Raw genomic sequence first — 23,328 nt, 5'->3', positions numbered from 1 at the left:
CTACCGAATAATTTATATATAGCTATAGGCGGCTTGCTAATAATTCTATGTAAATGTTGCAATATAAGGGGTATGTGCGACGTGGAAAAAAAATTATATCGCTCTTAGATAAATAAACAAGTAGTGTTTTTATCAATAATCATCAAAGTAGCGATACAACAGCAATCGATAGATTTTAAAAAAAAGATAAAATGTTAGAATTCCCGCATTTTCCCCACATAGCGTCAATCCCACAAAATGCCCAATCGAGTTGAAATTCCCCGCAATCTGGGGAATTCGCCAAAAATTGACAACACCATAAGTGTTGCCCATTTATTTTGAGCAATTTATCTATGAAGAATAATATTAACAACAAAAGAGGAAATGTAGCAAAAAACTACAATTGTCATATTGTCATATTTTAATTTTCATACTTTTAGAAAAAAACGAACTCCAGACAAAAACGGTATCTTTTAAAATTTTTTTCATTGTTTTTTTTTTCACCTCAGAAAAAAACGATTTTTTAACAACACTATCGGTACCCCGTGCCACTCATAGATGATCATGATCGATTGTCTCGTCTTGTTATAGTCTTAATATGGCGACTGGGGATTAGGCATTATCCGTATGCCAGAGGGGCATTACGAATTTCTTAAGATGCCCTTCGGACAGACAAATTCCCCGATCGTTGACCAGCATTTCATTGAGGCCGGTTCTGTCCAGGTTTATGTTGACGACGTGCTTGCGTGCTTAACTGTTGAAGAGGGTATCGAATTGTTCAAACGTGTGCTCAAAACTCCCACTGAAGCGCGATTCTCGATTATTTTGCGCAAGTGCTCATTCTTAAGTAAGGAAGTCGATTTCTTGTGTAGGGTAGTCGGTCATGGTCAGGTAAGGCCGAGCCACCGCAAAGTTGACGCGTTAATTGACTCTAGGCAAGGATGCCTAGTAGTAGTGAGTAGGAACTCATGGTATACCGTAAATTAGGTTTAATAATGTAGTGTACATTTCATCTTTTTTTTTTCTACGTAATTTACAAACCTATTAATGCAGGGCCATTAAATTATACTTGTTTTAACGACTGTGAAAATTTCCAAATAAACTTAATGTCATAAGCAAAAGGCAAGTTAACGAGGACCCTTTGGTCAAGGAGCGATAGAAAATTTTATGTCATTTGCCGTCACTGTAGTCTGTGTCGGGACGTGGTATCGCATAATGTAATGACATTATTGCCATTACTTATCCAATCCAATGACTGGGAATAATATTATAGACAATAATGTCGCACATTTATGATGCACAATGTTCATATTTTATGAATTTCAAGAAGAATCAGCAACAAAAGTAAATTTACCTTAAAGGTAAATTTATTTACCTTATGATTAAGTACCATGGGTGAAAACTCGATATCTATTGAATCTTCTCTCTTTGTAATTTTTTAATTTTTTTAATTGATTATTATAAAGATTATTAATTGGTTATACATATATATCATCTTATTGTTTTTTAGATATATTTATGTATGTATACCTATGTGTACGTGTATGCATGTTGATGTTATTTATACGTTACAATAGCTATTTACTTGTGTAACGGTTATATTTTTTATATAGTTTGTAATATTTAGGTCTCATTCTCTCTCTCTGTTGCCCGCTTATGACCTTTGCTCTCTCTGTCTTGGGTTGGCCGGTAGAGGTCTCTTTTAGAGATGAGTTCACCTTTGCTCACCATCCGTTCATTTAATACTTCTATTGTGTTTATTTGGTGCTTTGAATATTATGATCTATTTATCAAACGGCAAAACGGTAATCTAAAAGTTGAAATATTTTAGACAGATGTCTAAAAGAACTAATGTGAAATTGATCAAGATACGCTCTATTTTTACTATATCAGAGAAAACTTACCGTGAGGTTTCTTATGGCTCAACGCAGCTGAGCTGACAATCTTCTTGCCAAAGTTGCTGACAGCGTCTCCCTTAACTGCAATCACCTTGCCTAGAGTGGTGGCCAGGTGCCCACCGCCCTTGATGAGCTGGCCTTTGAGAATGGTGACTCCTCCAGTAATAGCCTTCACTGCTTGGAACAGTGTGTAGAGGATAGACTTTTTAAGACCCCAGTAGTCGACTTTCTCGCTATGCTGTTGTAAAAAACAATATACGATCATAATGTGCTTTTAACTTTATTAATTAAAACCAACAAGGAAGCTGTTAACGGAAATAAGCCAATAAGCAGGACGTCAATGTGATAAAACGCAAAGTAATTAATAAAATAGTAGGAGAAGATAACAGAATAGTTGAAATTAAAGACAAAATAATAACATCTATAAAAACTGTAAACGTCTACATGATTGACATTTACAGTCATTGTCTTTTATCTTTCGAATCAAGCGAAACGACGAGTTGTAGTTAATATACGTGCACAATGTACTAAGACTCAAGATTGCATCTTCTGTTACGTATCAGTAATCAGGTCATGGGTGATAACTAATGTGAACATTATTTCTAGCGAAGATACCTTTGTCCAGCTAATGATTAATTGTTGGGCCAAGGAGGCGGCATTATTATGCACATAGAAACTATTAAGTGCAGCAGCTATGACTTCACGACTGGCCATAATACCGCTTTAAACATGATCGCACGTATTTTGAGTGTATAATGGGTGGTCATAAAAATGTGTTAAAGACATCCATCAGTACCATTTTGACAGCAAAAATGGGTACGCTGACTTTTCCCACCTTGCAATAAATCATGTCGTTAGTTTGAATTATTTTTTGGTATATTTACAGTATTTGATTGCAATATGTCATAATTTATTTGTATTTTAGTTCCTTTATATTGTATCATTAGATTTCTTCTAATCTTGGCATCTTAATTTTATTTTGTTTTAATATTCTTTATTTGGATTAATTTACATGATACTTTTATTAATAAAAGTGTTGATATTGAGTATTCCAGATAAATTATCATGCTTCTCTTAGTCAATCAGTATGATTGTTATTACTTATGAGAACTCATAATAGCGCCTGGAAGTTTCAGCTATGTTAGTAAATATCTACGCTTACCGGTTCATAGGAATATCCATGATGATCATCACCATGTCCACTTTTGCTTGAAGCTGACGCGAGGAACGAGACCGCCCCGGCTGAAGCTTGGCCTAAGAATCCCACTTTACTCTGTAGCCCTGTTGATGCTTTTGACACTACAGATGAAATAGCTTGAGCTGATGATCGTTTCGTTCTGAAAATAAGAAAAAATTTGAGCCGGGGAAGTCCACATTCATTTATCTGAAAAATGATTAAAAGATGATGCATACCATGAGTAGCCAACATTGGGTGGAGTTTTCTACATTTTTGATGTTTTGAGTAGATTGGTTTTATTCAATCAGTAATTACTATTGTCCAAGTATGGGGCAAAATTTAAATTTAATTGGGTATAAGTTTGGTTGTGCACAATAAAGGGTACTTAGGTATTTTTATTGTATTGGACTTCAACAGGGTACTAGATTTATTGTCTTCATCTTCGATTTTATCATTTTATGTTATCTGCATGATAAACAGCTGTCTGTGAATTTTACTGCGTTATGTATCTACGTAGTAAAAAATGGATGCATCGCGTCGAGCGGTCTTGTTGGTTGCCATTTACTATTTTTCCCGTAAGTATAACTATCATCATCAACCCATTTATACGTGACACTGCTGGGCACGGGTCTCCTCTCTGGTGAGGGTTTCAGGCCATAGTCCGCCACACTGGCCCAATATGAATTGAAGATTTCGCACGTTGTTGTTATTTTCCGAGGGTTGTGAACGTTCCTCGATGAGCAGGTTTTCCTTCACCGTAAAGTTCATGATAAATTTCGAATTAAATGTCGCACATAAATTCCAAGAAACTTTCGAACCCATAGCCTTCGCTTTAGAGGCGGTATCAATTGTCTACCACGGCTATAAGTGTATAATGATATAAAAAAAAATGTATAACAATATCTTTTTACCTCATGATCTCTTCAGCAGCCAAGCCCTCAGCGAGTGTTTCTAACTGCTGTGGCGACATTCGACTTATGGCTGCCATGTCGATGATATCAAGTGCTAGCATAGGCTGGTTTTGCGCCGGCGCCGCTAGAGACGTAGTGAAGCACGCCACATAGAGCCATACCTGGGGACAAAGGAGATATTTTGAATGTATTGATTTTGTATTGTTGTGAGAAAACATTTTTTTTTTGTTTCAGACAACCACATCAATTGCTCTGTCTCATACTTAGAATTCCCTGTACTCAACTTATCGGCGCGGGCGCAGTGGCAGTGCCCCTCAGATCTTTACGATTTAAAGCTCTGAGTGGCACTGCAACTCTTATGGACAGGCGTGTCGCTTACCATCAGGCGCACGAATTGTACCTCCCGTCACTTGATAAAATAAAAATAAAAAAATTAAAAAAACTACGCCGGGCGCTTCCCAGAACACTCAAAACAGAGCCAATTAAGAAATGTTTATATCCCAAATTAATCCTACTAGGAACTGAACCCGCCTCGAACCTCCGCATCCAGCGTGAAAACCAGTGGGCCACCGAGGTCGGCAGATTTATATGCATTGTGACAAAGTTAAAATCACTACAAAATTATCTATCCAAGTAATGCTGCCGTGCAATTGTAGTTCACTAACACGGAACCCTCTTAAAAGGAACGAGGTAAAAAATCAAAAAAAGATAGAAAGAAGGTATAAAAAGCATAAAACAAATACTTCCGTCGTAAAAGCTGTTGCACCTCGCTTTCTCCGTATTACAATCTTACGCTTTATATTAAAAATGAGGTTTAGTGGTTGAACGTGCAACCCATAATCCGTGGTCTATTTAAAGAAAAGACACACTCAAGTGTAAACACAAACAAGTGGGAGTTTATAGTAAACATTACAAAAGTAAACACATTCCAAATTTAAATATCTATTGTAATTTCCGAGGTTATCTATACGAAAAATATGTACTTAGGTACAGGATTGCAAATATTGGGCAGTTACAAAGTAACAGCTATTTAATAACACTTAGGTGTCTCTTTGCGTAATCATTATATAATAATAATATCGACACTGTAAAGGTAATACATCTAACGTGAATTTGGAATATATTACAGTGGAGCGATTTAAAGTATTTTTTTAAGAAGAAAAGTCATAACTCTACTTTTATTTGTTATATGAAAAGCTGAAACTTTTTACTTGTCCGTGTAAGAAATAAAATTAAAGTTATAATTTTTCTTTTCTTAAAAAAATGCTTTAAATCGCTCTTCTGTAATATTTTCCAAGTGCACGTTAGACGCTTTACCTTTCCAGTGTCGATATACTCCCACAGCTGGGCACTGAACTTCTTCCACAATGAGAGGGGAAATTGCTGGGTAGATGTGTGCAAATTTCTTCACATTGTTTTCCTTCACCGAGAAACGCATGGTAAATTCCTAATTAAACTAGCATATAAATTCCGGAAATCTCAGAAGCGCAATTCCGGATTCGAACCCACGACTCTCTTCTTGAGAGGTGGTAGGTCAAACCATTAGGGTACTACGGCTTATTAACTATAATCATGATTAATTTAAACAGCATCCTGTTATAAAACAACGAAAATTATGTTTAAAACACACAGACTACCATAAAGACACAAAATATGACTTAGGAATTAAAATTACTTACACTTAAACATATAAACAATACTAAATCATCTAAAATATTAAAAAAAAATCTGTGTTACATTCTGTACCTAGTAAAGTTTTGCAAAATTGTCTTTGAATCGTACGCACCCAGTGCACACGATTCAAAGATTGTGATTTATTGTTAAGGTGATTTATTATTTATGTAATAATAAATCTCATATAATGCATTTTTTAATGTCATCATAGATATGTTCCTAAATAATAATAAGTACATTATTAGATGAATTTATTGTTAATGATTTTAAGTTAAAAAAAGAAAAGGTTCTTCACGTACTGATCGCTTTGACAAAATGCGAAATGTTACGCTTGATCATTTCATCGAGTGAGGCAAGCCTTGGCAGTGAAAAGCGAAAGTTTTTATGCGCACGCGCAATCTTTGAGCCTTGGAACGTCTTCCGTTTGCCTTGAGGCTACGGAATACGCGGCCAGAGATAAGATTTTTGGATGTCTTTTGTTTGTTGTTGACAATTAGTGACTTTAACTGGAAGTTTATTTAAAGTGAAAAAAAATGAAATTAAGTTTTTGCAATTTTGCAATTTGCATTAGAATAATAAGTTAGAGAATTTTTTTTTAACAAATCGTGCGCCTGATCGTAAGCGACACATCGGTTCATATCTGTTGTAGTCGCGCCCGACACCCTGAGACATAAGTTGACAAGGCCCATGTCCTTGTAATTTCACCAGCACCTAAGGGTGCCGGTCTTGAAGCGCTTACGCTTCAGGGAACAGTAAGATTTATTGAATGTGAAGGTGTTCCACGACCATGATACTGAATTTTTTTTGTGATATTACTCAAGTACTTAGTTTCTTATAATGAATCATACAAAGACCGAACACTTGGAAAAAAATCCTTCAATCCGGCTGGATTCGAACCAATGTCTTCTAGCAAACCGAGCCAGTCGCTGTGCCAACTAAGCCAGGGAACGAACAGCAGTAGAGTTCCTTGTGAAATAGTCGTCCAGGGAAGTATTTCTGCCGCCAAGCAGTAATGAGAGAATTACTGCGGTCTAATTTTGAAGGGTAAGTGTGGGTGTAACATCTTTGCGATTTAAAGCTCTGAGGGGCACTGCAACTACTATGAACAGACGTGTCGCTTACAACCCGGCGCACAACTCGTCCGTCCTGTTACTTAGTATAATAAAAAAAATGTATATTGTTCTTTTGTAAACAATGCCTCATGGCCCTACCCAACTCGTAGTAACGGCTCCGGGTCGCCATACCGGAAAAGTTTCCGAAGATTGTAATAAATTGATCGACTACCTAATATTCGTCGTAATAGTCTATGTACTAGTGAAAGGATGCTCACATAATATAGTTATTAAGTCACGATTGACCTAAAATTATAATTTTTAATGTTCATGGCTGTGGGTTATTATTGTTATTTTAGGTCGTTAGGCGGTTAGGTTACTAGTTTTTAATCTTTCAAAAAAATATATTTTTCGAACACGATTTAAAGTTTATTGCCATTCTTCATTCTCTCTTCTGACTTATGTGTGTAAGTTTACAGTTGAAATCTGTAAGGCCAGTCTATTATTAAGAGTGATTAAATAATAATATCTCGTATGTGATTATACACAATAATGTGGAAGTTAACATTTTAAGTGGTTAAATCACAGTATGACCATTGCCGCGTTCAGGTTTCGAAGGATAAGAGTGCTGGTGAAATTACAAGCTTATGGGACTTGTCAACTTCTGTCTCAGAGTGACTGGCGCTGTGGCAGTGCCCCACAGATCTTTGTGATTTAAAGCTTTGTATGGCACTGCAACTGCTATGGACAGGTGCGTCACTTACCACCAGGCGTAAGAATGGTTCGTCCCTTCAGTTGGTAGTATAAAAAAGTTTTCCTTCAACAACAAATCAGTAAAAAAAAACTATGTTAAAATACGTTGCAGAGGTTTTCACTCTGAGGTGACGTTTTATAGTATATGTAATGTTTCATAGTATATATGTACATATTTGTATAACTATCAACATTGTCATTTATATATTGCGCCAATGTTTCCATGCATATTTGTTTGCAGATATGTTTTTCTTTAATTTTGTAACAGACACTTAAATTGTTTTCATTTTCTCTATTAGCTACCCTAATCTTGAAGAAATAAGACCGCTATTTCCTCTTATGTATCTTACTATATTTTGACTGACTTTCAGAGTACAGTAAAATTTGATTAATTTGATTATATAACATCTGTTACCATTACATAAGTAGGTACCTATGTAGGTTGCATGTCTCTATGTGTGGAGAATAAGTTACGATTTTCGTTTACGTTACGGTTTTAAGTTACGATTTTTAAGTTACGATTCCGTGTGCAATGCGTTCTCCTTCTCAAACTTTTATTACGAGCAACGATATTTGAAGAGAATTTGTGAAGATTTGTACCTTTCCCATGAATATATGTCACATTTGTCGCTAGCGACCGCGTAAAACATTAATATGTAAAATGTTACTTCTTGGAACCACTACACAGGGCGCCATATTAAACTGTCAAATACTAATCGCTAGCCACAACTGTTACAGTAAGCTCATGGTAGAGATACTGTTCTGCGTTAGATCCACTGAACTAAATTTTTAGCCTATTAAATTGTTTATATATTGCGGTGGGGGAGGCCAATGTCCAGCAGTGGGCGTCGTATGGCTGAATTGCGTTTTATGCTTTAAAAATAAGTTACAGTAATAGACTGCCTCCGTAATAGACTATCAATCCTAATCTTCACATTGGTGGCGGAGTAAACCACGCTCACTTCCCGACGTCGAAAAAACGGCGTCTCTCCAATTCGCAATAATTGACTTTTTTAGGCTTAAATAGGAGAGTTATAAAATTACACATATACATAATTTGCTTCACGTAGTTTGTATTATTTCACGTGAAAGACGTATGATCACATGTGGCTTTGTTATGATAAAGGTTTGAATGAGTAAGTGTAATTCAGCGTAGATATCACGTCACAGTAGGCAAAATCGTCAATTATATTCACCAAAGCAACTCAGCGCGTATGCCGTGACGTAACAGTGCATGCATACACATTACACTACGTCAGACAGAGGTGAGACGTGCAAAGGGAAATAAATTCAAAGAAGTCATGTTTTCCTTATTTGGTTAACCACCACTTATTGCGTAACCACATTTCATAATTCACAATATTACGTTTTTTTTTCTAAAGACGACAATAAAGTACGTCTTCGCTTACACGTTTAAATCTTATAAAATAGAAGCAAGCAAGAAGAGAAAGTTATTGAACAAAAGGGATTACGATGTTAAAGAAACATCATACTCATAAAGCATTGCGTCCATGAGTTCATTCCATGTTCATTCTCACTTCGCCTGCCCTTATTTATCATTGGATATCCAGAACTACGGCGGGATATTTTGCCCACTTGGTCAATATTCCCTTCAGGCGCACTTAGCTCATTTCGTCAACTTTTATAGTGCGCACAGCCCAGGAGTGGAATTTCCTACATCAACTCGAGTATCTTCGGTGCGACTGAATAGGCGTCTCTTGGGCGACCTCGTCTATCTTTGCTCCTGGGCTTGGTAGCGGTAAAGAGCAGCAGCTTTTATAAAGAGTAAATGGACTTGTTCTGTATCGTTTATATTTACAATTACATTTGTATAAAAAATATTATTTTGCATAATCGAAGCTTTAAAGCTCAAAAATGGTTTAAACCTTTTTTGAGAGTGAGAGCGGTGCTCGCCTACCTATTACCTAAATATATAAAGCAGTTATAATTAGTAGAACTAAAACCTACAAACACAAAATATTTCCCAAATAAAACGACGTCAAGCAAAAATAAAATTACAATTTCTTCGAAAGAAATTCCTTTACACTGTGCAATTCATCTCATTAACCAATAAAAGATGTTTTAGAGGGTTTTACATTTGTAACATTTTAAAATTGCGGGTATGTGTTCATAGAACAGGGTTTTAATTATATTTCCGAGAAACACTCCAATTACTGTAGTCAAATTTGAATCTTTAATAGTAATAATAATTCATTTATTTCAAGTCACTTGGACCTATAGTGTTAGTTACAATGTCCCTTAAAAAATAATGTTAGTAATAATAACATTTTACTCAACAAAAATTGAAATGCAGTTAAATTATTATAGAAACAATTTTCACGAATTTAATTATTACATAATTACATTAAACATCAAATTAAAAATTAGCGAACTTAACTTTATAGTTATCGAGATAATGAAAACGAACTAATTATACTATTTTATTTTGTTTCTATTCAATGTCTTTACTAGACTAAAACATTAATTAAGTGCATAAACTGCAGAAAGGATTGTGCTTAAAGATGAATAGCGTTTTGTTCGTGTATACATATACTTATTTTAATGAAACACAAGGGGTCATTTAACTCTAACTTGTGATTGTACAAATATTTCAGAACAAACATTTTTGTTAAATTAAAACAAAAAATATATTTTACATTGCGATTTTAATTTGTCTAATTTATTGTTGAATATTTTACGTCATTTTAGTGGTACCTACTTATGACACTATTTATGACTACTACACACGCACATATTTAAATGTGCGTAAGTATTGCTAGTATTATTATTAAACATAAGAGAAATAAAATTAATTAGAAGTAATTTAAAGAAAAAATTATAATCGCTCCTTAAAAATGTTGTTTTTTTGCTGTGCCCTTACAAGGTCCTTTACGATCTCAATTTAACTTACTTACCACTTGTTTTACGGTTTGCAGCAAAAGCATTGACTACCGAGTCGATAGAAATACTCTATAAGGATACTAATTCAAACAAATATCGTTTCTAGATAAGGTATCTTATTCAAAGTCATTCCTGCGAGTGTTCCAGCGGAGACACATGTTACGCAGTAGCCGGTTATTGAAAACCGAGAAAGCAACTTTCTTTTATTTTACAATCTAGTTTAATTAGTCACTGTCGTATTTCATCTGCCATCAAAATACTTTTGCATTACTTTTAACACATCATAATATTTATTTTATAATAGACTTGGTATCAATTGGTACTATTTAATAATGATGTTGTGAATGGTGATATTCAATTAAAGTCGATTTGGTAGGTATGCAGCAAATAATGCATCACAAGGCATATTCTTTTTCAGACTTACCTACTAATAAGTTGAAGAAAAAAGTTTCCGAAGCAAGTTAATCATAATCATGTCAAGTAGACCAAACCACACTTTAGTACTTGTAGAGATGCTTATGAAAGAGTTCGTCCGGGGAAGTACTATTTATTTTTTCCATCGCCTATCTATTTTTTTTTAAATGATATAAAGCTAACGGGACGAAGAGGACTCACCTAACACGATTCGCTCTGTTATTATAACTCCAAATTAATTACTTAATTATTTTATTTATCTTTTAACAGTGACTTTGTTTTTAATTCAAAAATATTTCTTACACTTGACATGTTTTTGTAGTACGCCAAATGTTCTATTAAGTATACTTTAAATTTGTTTGATGCTAATTCAAGTTGTTTTTGCATTGTCTAGTAACTAATTGCAAGAGGTATTTACCTGTAATTGTTTGATGCATTTAGTTTTAAGTTGTTCCTAGCGTAAGTTCCTATGTTTATTACAATGTACTCAAACGTTGGTAAATATTAAATAAATAAATAAACAGTTGCAGTGCCACTCAGAGCTTTAAGTCGCAAGGATCGGAGGAGCACTCCCAATACGCCCGTCACCCTGAGACATAAATTGACAAGAACCCCTACCCTTCAAAACCGGAACCCAGTAACGCTCACATTACTGCTTGGCGGCAGAAATAGGTGAGGTGGCGGTACTTCTCCGGACGAACTCTTTTACCAGGAGTTCTACTGCTACTGCTACTATTTCTGTCGCCAAGCGGATAATGTGACGTGATACAAAGTAACGGGACGAATAAGTCATCCGTCTGGTGGTAAGTGACACCTGTCCACAAAATTTCTGAGGGATACTGCCACTGCCCCTAAGCATGTTTGTGAAAGTTTAGTTACCATACCTCTCGCTAACAACGAAGAAAAACGTGGTTTCGAAACCTGTTTACCAAAGACGGTTTACAACTATGTCGTAAACCCTCTCTTTTGAGGTGACCCGCGTCTGGCAGAAGAGGAATTATCGCTAAACCCCAATCAGAGCGGAGACGAGCTAAGTTTCATCAAGCAATATAATTTCATTACCATGACGCCACAGCAATAAAATATAACTACAATTGATAAATAACAAACGTAATGCATGACGCATCCTTACCCATTATAACCGAAACGCAGTAACGCTTACATTACTGCTTGGCGGCATTAATAGGTAAGATGGCAATACTTGCCTGAGCGAACTCTTTCACGGGGAGCTCTACTGTCGCTTAAATTAATTAAAAACTAGATTGCAATTGTTTTCTAATAAAGTAACTATGTGAGTAACCCGGTATGAATAACATGCGGGTCCTCCTATTTCGGCAAGCGTTTTTCCATCCAGGTTAACACTTCTAAAATATTCGATTAGCCACAACGAATTGAGTATTCATACACAAATAATCGTATAGCGTGACGACACGGTAATTTTCTATGAACTAACTTGCAAATATACTTAACGGACTTGTCGAACTCGTACACTATTTGAATTTAAGTAGTCAGTTCTATTTTTATAATTGTAGAATTTGTGGACTTGTTAAAATATTAATTATTAAACGGTATATTTTAAATTCTACCTTATTGTCATGCAATTTATGTACAATGTACGCCTGTAGCAGTTACCTTTTCAAGTAAATATGCAGTAATATAGTACCTATATAAGAATATAGGTGGATTTTTATACGTACATAGATTTTTCTTTTGGTGTAATAGGGCCACATCTGCAAAATCACACTTTTCAGAAGAGAGGTTTAGGATTTTACGAATTTAACTAGTCAATAATTAATATAATTTCGTATGTATAATACTTTGTTTCATGTATTTCACATTAATTTGCCTTTCTTGTGATAAAAGCACCTTTGTGACTTTATTATAACTAAGGGTACGTTTTATGGATTGCGTAACTACGTAATACATAACTAAACGTTTTGTCCAAGTTCAGTAAATCTTAATTTTTTTTATGTTCGTATAGTGACGAAGCTAATGTAGTAACGTTTAAGTCAGATTGTTCGTATTTACAAAAATAATGTCATGTAGAACGTATTTTATTACACGCATACTAAATTATTGATCTATTTTTCCACTTTCAACCAGTACACCCACTATTTTATTACATAAAGCCTTGATGTTTGTGGCCATGTGTGGACAGAGCATTGAGACTTGACGGTGGTTTTTGGTTCAACTTTTCCCAATTTAGAAACAATCGCAGCGCATCATTTTCTTTGAAAAAAATTGCATAACGTTACATTGTAGCTTTGAGAATGTTTTAACATTACGTATTCGTTTCTAGTCGCACGTAACACATTTTTAACAAAGATTTTTATCTAAAAACTCGTGTGAAAAATGTAGTCAGGATGTCGAAGAATTACTTATTTTTGTTAACCATTTCGGCTTGACAAGTTGTTACTTAATTAGTAATTAGTTGAGATTGTGAACAATTTGAGTGTTAATTTAGTTTTTTTTTCTGTTACATTAGATACCATTACATGTTACTGTTCCAATTTTTTTCTAAAATTACTAAATCATCACATACACGACCTCGGTGACTCAATGGTTTGCCCCGCAATGGCGGTGAATAAGTAAGTAGTCCTGGGTGCGGTGCCCGTTAAGACCAATTTGGAAAATTAACGTTTCTAATTTGGTTTTGGTCTGAGTTTTCATTTTTAAATGGAAGAGGCGTTATTCCATATATGAGGGTGGCCTATACAGGGCCTGTCACCTCTTTATCACTTCAACCAGCTACAGATCTATTGTGGTTACCACTAATTCTAATTCGAACATATCTTTATTACATAGGTAAGTAAATTACACTTGAAATCATCACATTGTTTAAACTTAACTCACTCTTGTGTGAGGTTAGGATTTCTCTGAGAAAATGATTAAAAAACTCTACCGCGTTGCAAAACGAAAATGTATAAAATACATCTCGGAGCCAGGCCAACCAGGTCTAAAAGATAGTAAGATATCACCTAATACCTAACTTCGATTGTCATATGAAACGAACTTTAAGTTTGATTAAGCAAAAATGGCAAACTAAGCAAGTCTTTGATATTTACAAAACGATTTATTAAGGTTAAGCAAAAAATGATGAAGTAAAAACAGTGATCTACAACAAGAGCACAGAAAAATTTGTAAGGTCTGCTGGTTCATTCCGTAGCTCAGTTAGGAGAGCGTCTGGCACTGTACGCTGACGGAGCTGGTTCGAATCTAAGCGAATTAAAGGAATTTTTCTTAGTGTTCGATCATTGTATTAAAAATAATTATAACAAACTAGTCGAGTAACTTCACAAAAAATAATTGAATATTATGGTAGTAAGACAGTGTGACAGTAGTGTGATATTCAATTTATTATTTACTATACAGTTTATTTTAATTAAAAAAAAGAAATGTTTCAGTCTCTAAAAAAGCAATCTTTAAATAAATCAGTTTTTAAAAAAGTTTAAAGGCCATGCAAATGTTGACGGCCTCCGTCGTCAAGTGGCTTGCACACCGGTTTTCACGGTGTCACCATGTCTGAGGTCCCGCATTCGATTCCCGGCCGGGTCAATGTAAAAAACTTTTCTATATTGCCTCGAGTCAGGGTGTTTGTGGTACCGTCGTTGTTTCCGATTTCCAATACACCAGTGCTTTAGCTACTTACTTTGGGATCAGAAAACACGTATGTGATGTTTAATATTTATTAATTTCTTGATTAAACTCCGGCAAAATTCGTTTTATAAATCTCAGCCATAGACTCCCCTAGCTTGGGCATGTGATTGCCCAGAATTGTATGACCAAGAAAGGACAATAGGCTTTATGATAGAATCTACAATTTCTACACACCACAATGCCCCGTGAGAGCACTGGATTTGTTTCTCATACCTAACTCTAATTAGGTAATTCATAACAAATGGTTGTTTCATTTAAAATTAATTAAGCATATCACTATTCCCACACATACACAAAATAAATATGTTTCTCAAACAAATCGAGAATATCCTAAGAGAAGAAGGAATAAAAATAAACAAGCTGTTCTTGACAGTCGTCTTTACGAAGTCACAAATTCATTTAAGGGGCAAAGTATACTCCGTAGCAGTAGAGCAGCTATTGAAAGAGTGGAATTTTGGTTGAAATATATATATCAACATCATCAACCCATTTCTACGACTCGCTGCTGGGCACGGGACTCCTTTCAGACGAGGGTTTTTTAGGCCATAGTACGCCACGCTGACCCACTGACTGTTTTTAATTTTCGTTGTTTTGATCACGAAAGTAAAATTTTTGCATGGAAATAAACTATGTTCATATTTTTGTGTTATTATCAATTAGAAAATGATATTAACCCAGATACAAAAATCGTGTTACACGGAGTTATGTATACGTGAAAATTTTCTTTATTCTCAAAAGTTGTTATTTTGCAAATGCGTTTTTTAGCCCCGCACTAGGAAGACCCTGTATCGCGGGTGCTATGGACACACATAGACAACCACAAATTACACTCAAACTTACGAGAGAAATAAATGCAGGGCATACAAATATTTACATAACCGGACCCGGGACCTCCGAGTGGCAGCCCATCATGGTAACCGTTTGGCCACGGATGCAGTCATATTTATTTATGTAGGTTTTATTACACCAAAGGTGTGGTATATAATTGTAAATACAGTTTCTTACGAGGATTGTAATATTTACGCATCACAGAGACTTGTCGTTGGCATCAAAGCATCAATTGTCATCGTTTATTCTTGGGGCTGTGCAACTTTCCACCGATATCTTTCCGGCAATATGTCACAGCAATATGTGGCAATGACAAATGGTATAATACCTATAATTCAGCATACCAGCGCAAGCGCTGCAGTCAGAAAGCAAGACGACTTCACTTTCATTCGGTTACGTTACCAAGTCGATGGCCTATTCGATTGTACGTGTACACCATATGGTCATTTGTCATTGCAAAAAATTGCCATTTGGAAACTGTGTTTTGATTTGATAACGTACATGTAAAAATATAGATTTGTATTAAGATTACATCACACTAGAAATGACATCAATACATTACAACAAACAATACATTTCGGATTAGTACGTATTAGAGTGTGACGCGCCGCTGCCGCTGAAAATATTACTATGTAAACAATAATTAATTAATTAGTACAAATTAAAAAAAACATTATTATTATTAATATTAGCAAGCATTACAGTGTATACCATTGATATGATAAGAAGAAGAAGTACTAGAAACAGCTCGTTGGTTTAGAAAAAGTAAAAATGCTCTAAAGGCGATACTTCGCTGCCGCCAACATACTTACTTTGCCTAAAGGCAAAGGCGTTTACGATATCGACTTCGAAAAACTCGTACATAAAAATTATTTACTATTACAATATACAGATTGTTTAAAACAGTGTAATTCAGAGAATTTTTTTATTAACGCTAGTAGCCTTTATAGAGGTATAGCTCAATTCCTAAACAACGTCAGATTTTACAAAAATACAGTGTTTCTATTAACACCTAAGTCTTTTTGTAATTTACCTGGAACAGAACTAATTTAAAAAACTTCATTTCCCAAATAATGCTGCTAGGCTTTCAAACCTCCTCATCCAGTGTCCACAAAGTAAATAGTTGGGCCATCGATATCGTCTAAACAACTTTTAAATAAATATATGTATATAATAGTTGATTACTGAATATGTAAGAAGAGAATAAATGTGTTATAATGTTTACTTCCATATATTTATCAAATTTTATTGTTTTTGCATGTAATGTAATTGAAAAAAAAGCGACAACAGTCAACAGACGATTGGCAAATCCTTTCACCGCTATGGCAAGCATTATCATGTATGCCATTTATACGATAATAAGAAAAAAATGTGTACCTAGTTCAGTTTTCTGATTACTATTATTTAATGCATGATAAAAATACACGATATGCCTCCAGTGTGTTTGGATCTCTAATGTTAAGAAAGGGAACAGTAAGACTTTGTGTTCTATGTATTATCCCGGATTTAATACTGTTACTATACATTACTTCATGGGATTCCTTAGTTTTCTGGTCCATCATTATCATTGTATCTATCTTACAGTAATGTCTTTCTGTTTTATACCTAGTTAAATATTTTTTATTCAATATATAAGTAAATATAGGTTACGTATACTTTGTAAATGAATCTGTAAATCTTTAATTTCAAATTCACTACGTGAGTTGAAAATATATTTGTACCATCTACAATCGCTACATTTCACCTTACACTTATTGGAAGTTACATTTCATATATATATATATAACAGCTTTATGAATTGACGAGCACTCACTTACGTATATATCCATACAGTTATTTATATTCTGTTATGAAATTCGAAGACACCATTCACTTCCTGCGAGGTACGTTCTAATAAAAGATTACAAAATTTACTAAAGAGGTAGTTAAAAGCTAATTCGTTTTTAAAATGTTTGAAAGTAACATTCACTGCGTGACCAGACTGGTTACAAAGATGAAACTTTTCCTTACTTGTGGAGTTGTCAACTTTATTATTTAGCAACGCAAAAGTAGTGTAAGAGGTGTTTCAGGAATCAATAGTATTACGTTATTTTGATATCTCCACTCCAGCGTGTCATAATTTATAATATTAATGCACTAGGGAAACCCTGTATCGCGGGTGCCATGGACACAGACATAGACAACAAGCTTAACATTTAACCTGTAAGTCGTAAAATTCATTTGGCATGACTTCCAGATTGTATCATTAGTGAACAATGATCTCTTCTTCACCTTAGACTTATCTTCAACTGTACATCCTATTCATACTTTTATTTAAATGTAATATTAAGTACATTTACGTTCATTATACCTGCTAAAATACATGTTAAAGTGTAAAATACAAAAAAAAATACAAAGGTATCGGCGGCGTTATTACGGCCGATATTGTTATTAATATTAGGACTTTTATGTGATAAAAATAGATACCCTGAGACATAAGTTGACAAGTCCCATGTGCCTGTAATTTCATCAGCACCCTTTCCCTTCAAAACCGGAACACAGTACAAACAGTAATGCATACATAACTGCTTGGCGGCAGAAACCGGTAAGGTGGCAATACTTCCCTAGACGAACTCTTCTGCAAAGAGCTCTCCTGCTACTGCCTCTGTGGCCGAACGGTTACCATACTCGATTACCACTTAGCAGACCCTAGAATATATTTATATGGCCTACATTTATTTCTCTCGTGAGTTTGGGTGTAATTTTTCTATATGTGTACGGCCATGGCACCCGCGACTCAGGGTTTCCCTAGTGCGGGGCTATGTTGAGTGTGAACGTTATTATTATTGATAATTATTAATTTTACTTAAGATACTAGTGGAGTAATTACGTAAAAAAAATCAATACAGTTAATTAACTTAAATGATTGGTATTATTATGCAAGTCTTTAGCTACGTATTACATAATTTTACATAACTTTAAATAAAAGAACGATCCGAGATATTGGTTAAGGTTTTTTCCCTCTAAAAACGAAACCTAAAGTGTGTTTCAATATTTTATTAAACACGTAGGAAACACGTCGCTTTATTATTACTATAATAATGATGTGTTACCACAGACCAAATAATCTGTTACTAGCTGAACGTCACGTCACGTCACATCGTAACAAAAATGGTCCAATTCAATTGTTCTGGTTTCTAATGATGGAGGAAATAGTTATCATGAAAATTTTTCATTAATGTATATTGTATAAATTTTTACAATTGTTATTGTTTTTATGTAAAGGGTAAATTCCCGCAGCGAGAATTCTGTTCATGTAACGTAATCTTCAATGAACCTTGTGGCTTTTAATTTATTACTACACAGGAATTACGTACACAATATAAGCTGTGGGTTTGCTAGATATTTTATATACATACGGTAAGGTAAAATCCAGAATTATTGACCTACTTCCCAACATACTCTTGTGTTAGCGAATCGTGACATTAAGTAATTTTTTTTTTTTTTTATTATTTTATTTTATTAGAAAACTTACTTTCCGTCATTAAGAATTAGTTTTATCTAAATAAAAAATAAATCGATATCATCGCCATCGATCGGCGGCCGCCATTGTGAAAAACATATTTGACGAGAAAGGACGTGGTTTAGTTTTGTTTGGATAATTTGTAACAGTCATTGGAGTTTCGTTTCTATGTCTACTATGAAAAGTTTACACTAGGACATGTTAAGAATTATATTTTAATATTATATTTATGGTTAAAATTATGTCCTATGGAGCCGAGACGTAGCCATTAACAACAGGCCTCATCCACAAATTCGAAGTCGCTCAACGTGTGACAGAGCAAACTATGCTTGGGGTTTCTCTGATGGATCGAATTCTTAACGAAAACATACGTCAGAGAACTAAAGTGATCGACATAACTTGCAAAATCAGTAAACTTAAGTGGCAGTGAGCGAACATGTCTGCAAAAGGGCGGATGGCCGTAATGGAGCAGACTTGTGTTTCTAGAGTGGAGGCCATGCCAAGAAAAACGTAGTGTAAGCTAATGATGGTCAAAATATATGATTCTCCTTTACTCTACAGTACAAAAACCACCTCACTGTAAGGTCTGCTGCCGGGAGAACCCTAACCTTTGACACGTGCTAATTATTCTTTTTCAAAGTCCTAATCGTAGCAACAGTAGAGCTCCATATGAAAGAATTCGTCTAGGGAAGTACTGCCACCTTACCTATTTTTGCCGCCAAGTGTACCGTTTTGGAAATTACATGCACATGGGGCTTGCCAACGTATATCTCAGAGTGATGGGCGTAGTGGCAGTGTCCCTCAGATTTTTGCGATTTAAAGCTCTGGACGGCGCTGCAACTGCTATGGACAAGTATGGCGCTTACTACCACGTGTACGACTTTTTCCTCCCGCCAATTAGTATCATAAAAAAGAAATATTTATGAATGTAGCAGCAGTGCTGCTTTACGTCAGCAAAAAAGATACTCTACAGCCCGTAAAAAACCCATTAGCTTACCTTTAAAAATTGAAAAGCTCGCCAATCTTTTAAATGCAAATTTTAAAAAAGCATCAACACAGAAGACATTCAATACTGAACTTACTTTGAGTTTCGTTCAGTTATAGAATTAAGTAGAAATGTTATGACTAATAAGTTTATGTAAGTTTGTTCCAACGTATAACGTAAACCAACAACAATAAGCATTTTAACTAACACTATGAAATCATATCATTTAAAAGATTGGAGAACTTTTTATTATTCTAAAGAAAACCTTTTGTGATACGACGTGTACCTACCTGATAATTACCATCTATGCCGACGGCGGATCACACTTTTTTTAAACTATTGTTTTGATGAGTGAAACTTGGCGAATGTGTGAGAGATATATATGTACAATCTTTCTTATTCACACATGATTTGATATAACATTTTAATGAAAGCATCTTGGTAATAGAAAGGTGTTTTATTGCATTTACAAATAATAATAAAGAAAAATTCTGACTAGTAACTTAAAGAAAAGCGAAATAAAAATTCGATTACCTGATGAACTCGAGAATTTCAGTATTTATACTTTAGACAAAGACGCGACCTTCGTATTTATTATTTGCGAACAATGATATTTTGATTAATTTAAAGATTGTACGTGAAAAATTATATGAATTTTAGATGTATTATGAATTGCCCCAAACGCGTGTGCAATAAAGGTGTAACTTTTGGCTGCCAATTTCGTGAAAATTGTAAAAAAAATGGTAAAAAGCTATTATTTCGCGCTACCAACGCAATTTATTGGCCTTAAAACTTTCGTGGATATTCTGGGCGCGTTCCCATCATGTCGTAACGTTTTATTTATCGTTAGACGACTGTCGCGTCTAGCCTGTTCCCATGTCACGACTATCTGTCGTAACTGTGTCGTGGACATTTTTTTATCGTTGAGCGAATGTAGTGTCTAGCTGTTACCACTACATCGTGACGACTATTTATCTGTCCACGCAGCCGCCTTGTCACATTTTTATCATGACGATTCTTTTATCGTCAGACGACTGTCGTTCTGGCTCTTCCCATTGTCACGAAAGTCTGTCGTCGTAACGTCAAAAAAGTCGTGAACGACAGTTAATCGTGATGTTCTATGTGTGAACAACTTTATTTAAATGTACAAGCTAATTTAAACCACATGATTATCTGTCGTCACGACATAATGGGAACGCGCCCTTAGTTGTTTATCATTAATCATATCATAGGGTTACTTACCACATTAGATTTCTTATTGTTTTACGATGTTTCGGAAGGGACCCAGTCAGTCCGTGATCATGTAGAGTGTAAACTTGTAATGATTTAGTATATAAAACTGCATGACCACCAACAGTAAAAACAGTTTTTTTAAATTTACCTATAATACTTACTATAAATTGGTTAAACGTTTTTGGGTTTCTTATCAAACTATCTCTAAACTATGTGGACCTCTGTGATTGAAATAACTGGATAAGGTACCAGGTTCAATTGTGTGTTCTGGGTAGTGACTAGAAGTGAGTTCCGTTACTCTGCTACTCATAATGCCAGGAATTCTCAATTTTTGTGATCTACCTTAAGAGGTAACAATAAGTTTACAGATAACGAAGCTGCTATAAATAAAGTAATAAAACTATTTTTTTTTAATAAATACAAAGTGATATTTATTTTTATATAACTACAAAATATTGTATCAGCAGTTGTTCGAAACTAAAACCAATACTAAATGTGTGGGAGCGTTTAGAGTTAAAATTTTGTATATTTCTAGTTTTATTTAAAAAAAGTTATTAATGTCGTTTTACTCATTATGTAACGTACTTTCGATATCAGTTTTAAGGTTTTTTATATCTCATGTATTTACGGAATAATCGTATGGGCACACTTAATTATTACCCTGTATTATATTACACCCTGTATTACTAAAACTCAATCCACATTGTACCAGCAATATCGCCTAAAAGAAACGTTTTGGTATGAATCCTGCCCAGAAGTAAAACGTACCTATATAAGTTGACAGAGTACAAAAGTACGCGTGTTTAATTATATCCAGTTAGAATAAGCTATATATTGTATAGGTTTATTACTATATGAAATTAACTCTACAGTAAAAGCATCTTATTAAATACTTTATATTTTTCCTCAGTAAACAATTAACAGCGTGGTAAGAAAGTAAAATGGAAAATAATGCAAACCCAGGGCTTTCTACCGCACGCTTAACTATTTTACTGTTAAGTGTTTCCTTGAGTTAAACCATTGTTATTGCTATGAAAGTTATGTTCTTTCTAGTGTCAATGTCTATTTAATCCTTACCTTGATATAACGCGTCATCCTGTATTGTGAACTAAGCGGCGAAAGTATCTCGCACCTTACACACACGTCTGTCACTACACTTATCACCTAAGTGCAAAAGGGACACAGCTAGACTTTCAATTTCACTTTATAACCCAATAAGATCACTACTCAGACGTAGTGTTCCAAAATGTATGATTGAGTTTTAAATTTGAATTACCGCCAAATTCGTAAAAACTTTCTCGCGTCAGTAATGCGTGCGTCATGGACGGAGTCAACAGTCACTCTCACCGAGCCGTGGACGTGGTGTTTTCTTTTATTCAAGCTATGACTCCCCGCTCTTTTTGCACGATTGTGTATTATAACATAATAGCATCATGATATTGATAGTAATTTGGGACGATGACCGGAATCAAAGTGATCCGCTTTAAGACGTGGCCTCGATAGAAATCGAAAGGGAGTTTTCGGTTTCATCTGAACTTGTTAATCCAGAAGTGACCACAGAGTAGCGTAACTAGTTTCCTAGAGTTGCAGGTATTAGAAAACTGTAATAAGGTGCTTGACACAGGTACCACTACATTGCGCAATTCTAAACTAATTAATAATGATAACTATTTACTTAAATCATCATACAATAAATAACACAGTATGTCTCCCATTGCTGGAGGCAGGGACTGCGACCCTCCACCAGCCATACTCCTGCTACACCCCATTTGATTCCTCCACTAGCATCAGGATTTTCATACATGTACCAGGACGTATGAAGAGGTGGCGGGGTCGATTCCCGATTGGACCAATTCGAGAAATGAACTTTTCTAAATTGGTTCTGGGTATAAAGTGCCCCTGAGTGGATTCCGTTGCTCTTGTACCCATAGGACAGGGAATTCCCTAGTTAGAGACCAAAAAAACCGTATTATTGTATCTACTCACTACATCTTTGACACCACAATAACAATTTATTATACTGTTCCTTGGTTTTCTCTAATAGCTTACACCACATGGGCTGCGCAACGCTCTAATTTCTACAACATTCACCCTACTTGTTCTACGCTATTTTTGATACATCCAACATTCACTATAGCATCAAGGTCCAACACGCCCCAATAATCAGTCAAAAGCACCTCTTTTCGACACGTTGGTCTACCATAAAAGCATTCAAATCTCCATTTACCTCATTTCCGCCTTACATTCTCCATTCGGTATTACCTTTACACTTACCATCAACAGACTAACCCATTACGAGCGTTAACTCGATCGTGGACAGTCACGCGTTTACCGTAAACTAAAATATCAGAATATTATAATACT

The 23,328-nt window shown here is 35.0% G+C and overlaps 1 protein-coding gene across 2 annotated transcripts in view; it reads right to left on the bottom strand.

Moving 5' to 3' along the window:
- The window catches only part of LOC113231676, a 40,558-nt gene extending 18,268 nt beyond the window's left edge, over window positions 1-22,290 (bottom strand). For both annotated transcript variants that reach the window (XM_026466133.1, XM_026466134.1), the window contains exons 1-4: window positions 22,042-22,290; window positions 3,966-4,126; window positions 3,040-3,214; window positions 1,884-2,115 (exon numbers count right to left, since the gene is read on the bottom strand). In XM_026466133.1, the coding sequence (XP_026321918.1) occupies window positions 1,884-2,115; window positions 3,040-3,214; window positions 3,966-4,126; window positions 22,042-22,059 (586 nt within the window). In that variant the 5' untranslated portion in view covers window positions 22,060-22,290. The remainder of the gene's footprint in view (window positions 1-1,883; window positions 2,116-3,039; window positions 3,215-3,965; window positions 4,127-22,041) is intronic.
- Between the last annotated feature and the right edge of the window lie 1,038 nt (window positions 22,291-23,328).

This window comes from Hyposmocoma kahamanoa, unplaced genomic scaffold, assembly GCF_003589595.1.
Source record: "Hyposmocoma kahamanoa isolate Upper Pololo Valley unplaced genomic scaffold, ASM358959v1 66, whole genome shotgun sequence".
Taxonomy (NCBI): Eukaryota; Metazoa; Arthropoda; class Insecta; order Lepidoptera; family Cosmopterigidae; genus Hyposmocoma; species Hyposmocoma kahamanoa.
The sequence above is the reverse complement of the archived record's forward strand: the minus strand, read 5'-3'. Positions and strand labels throughout refer to the sequence as shown.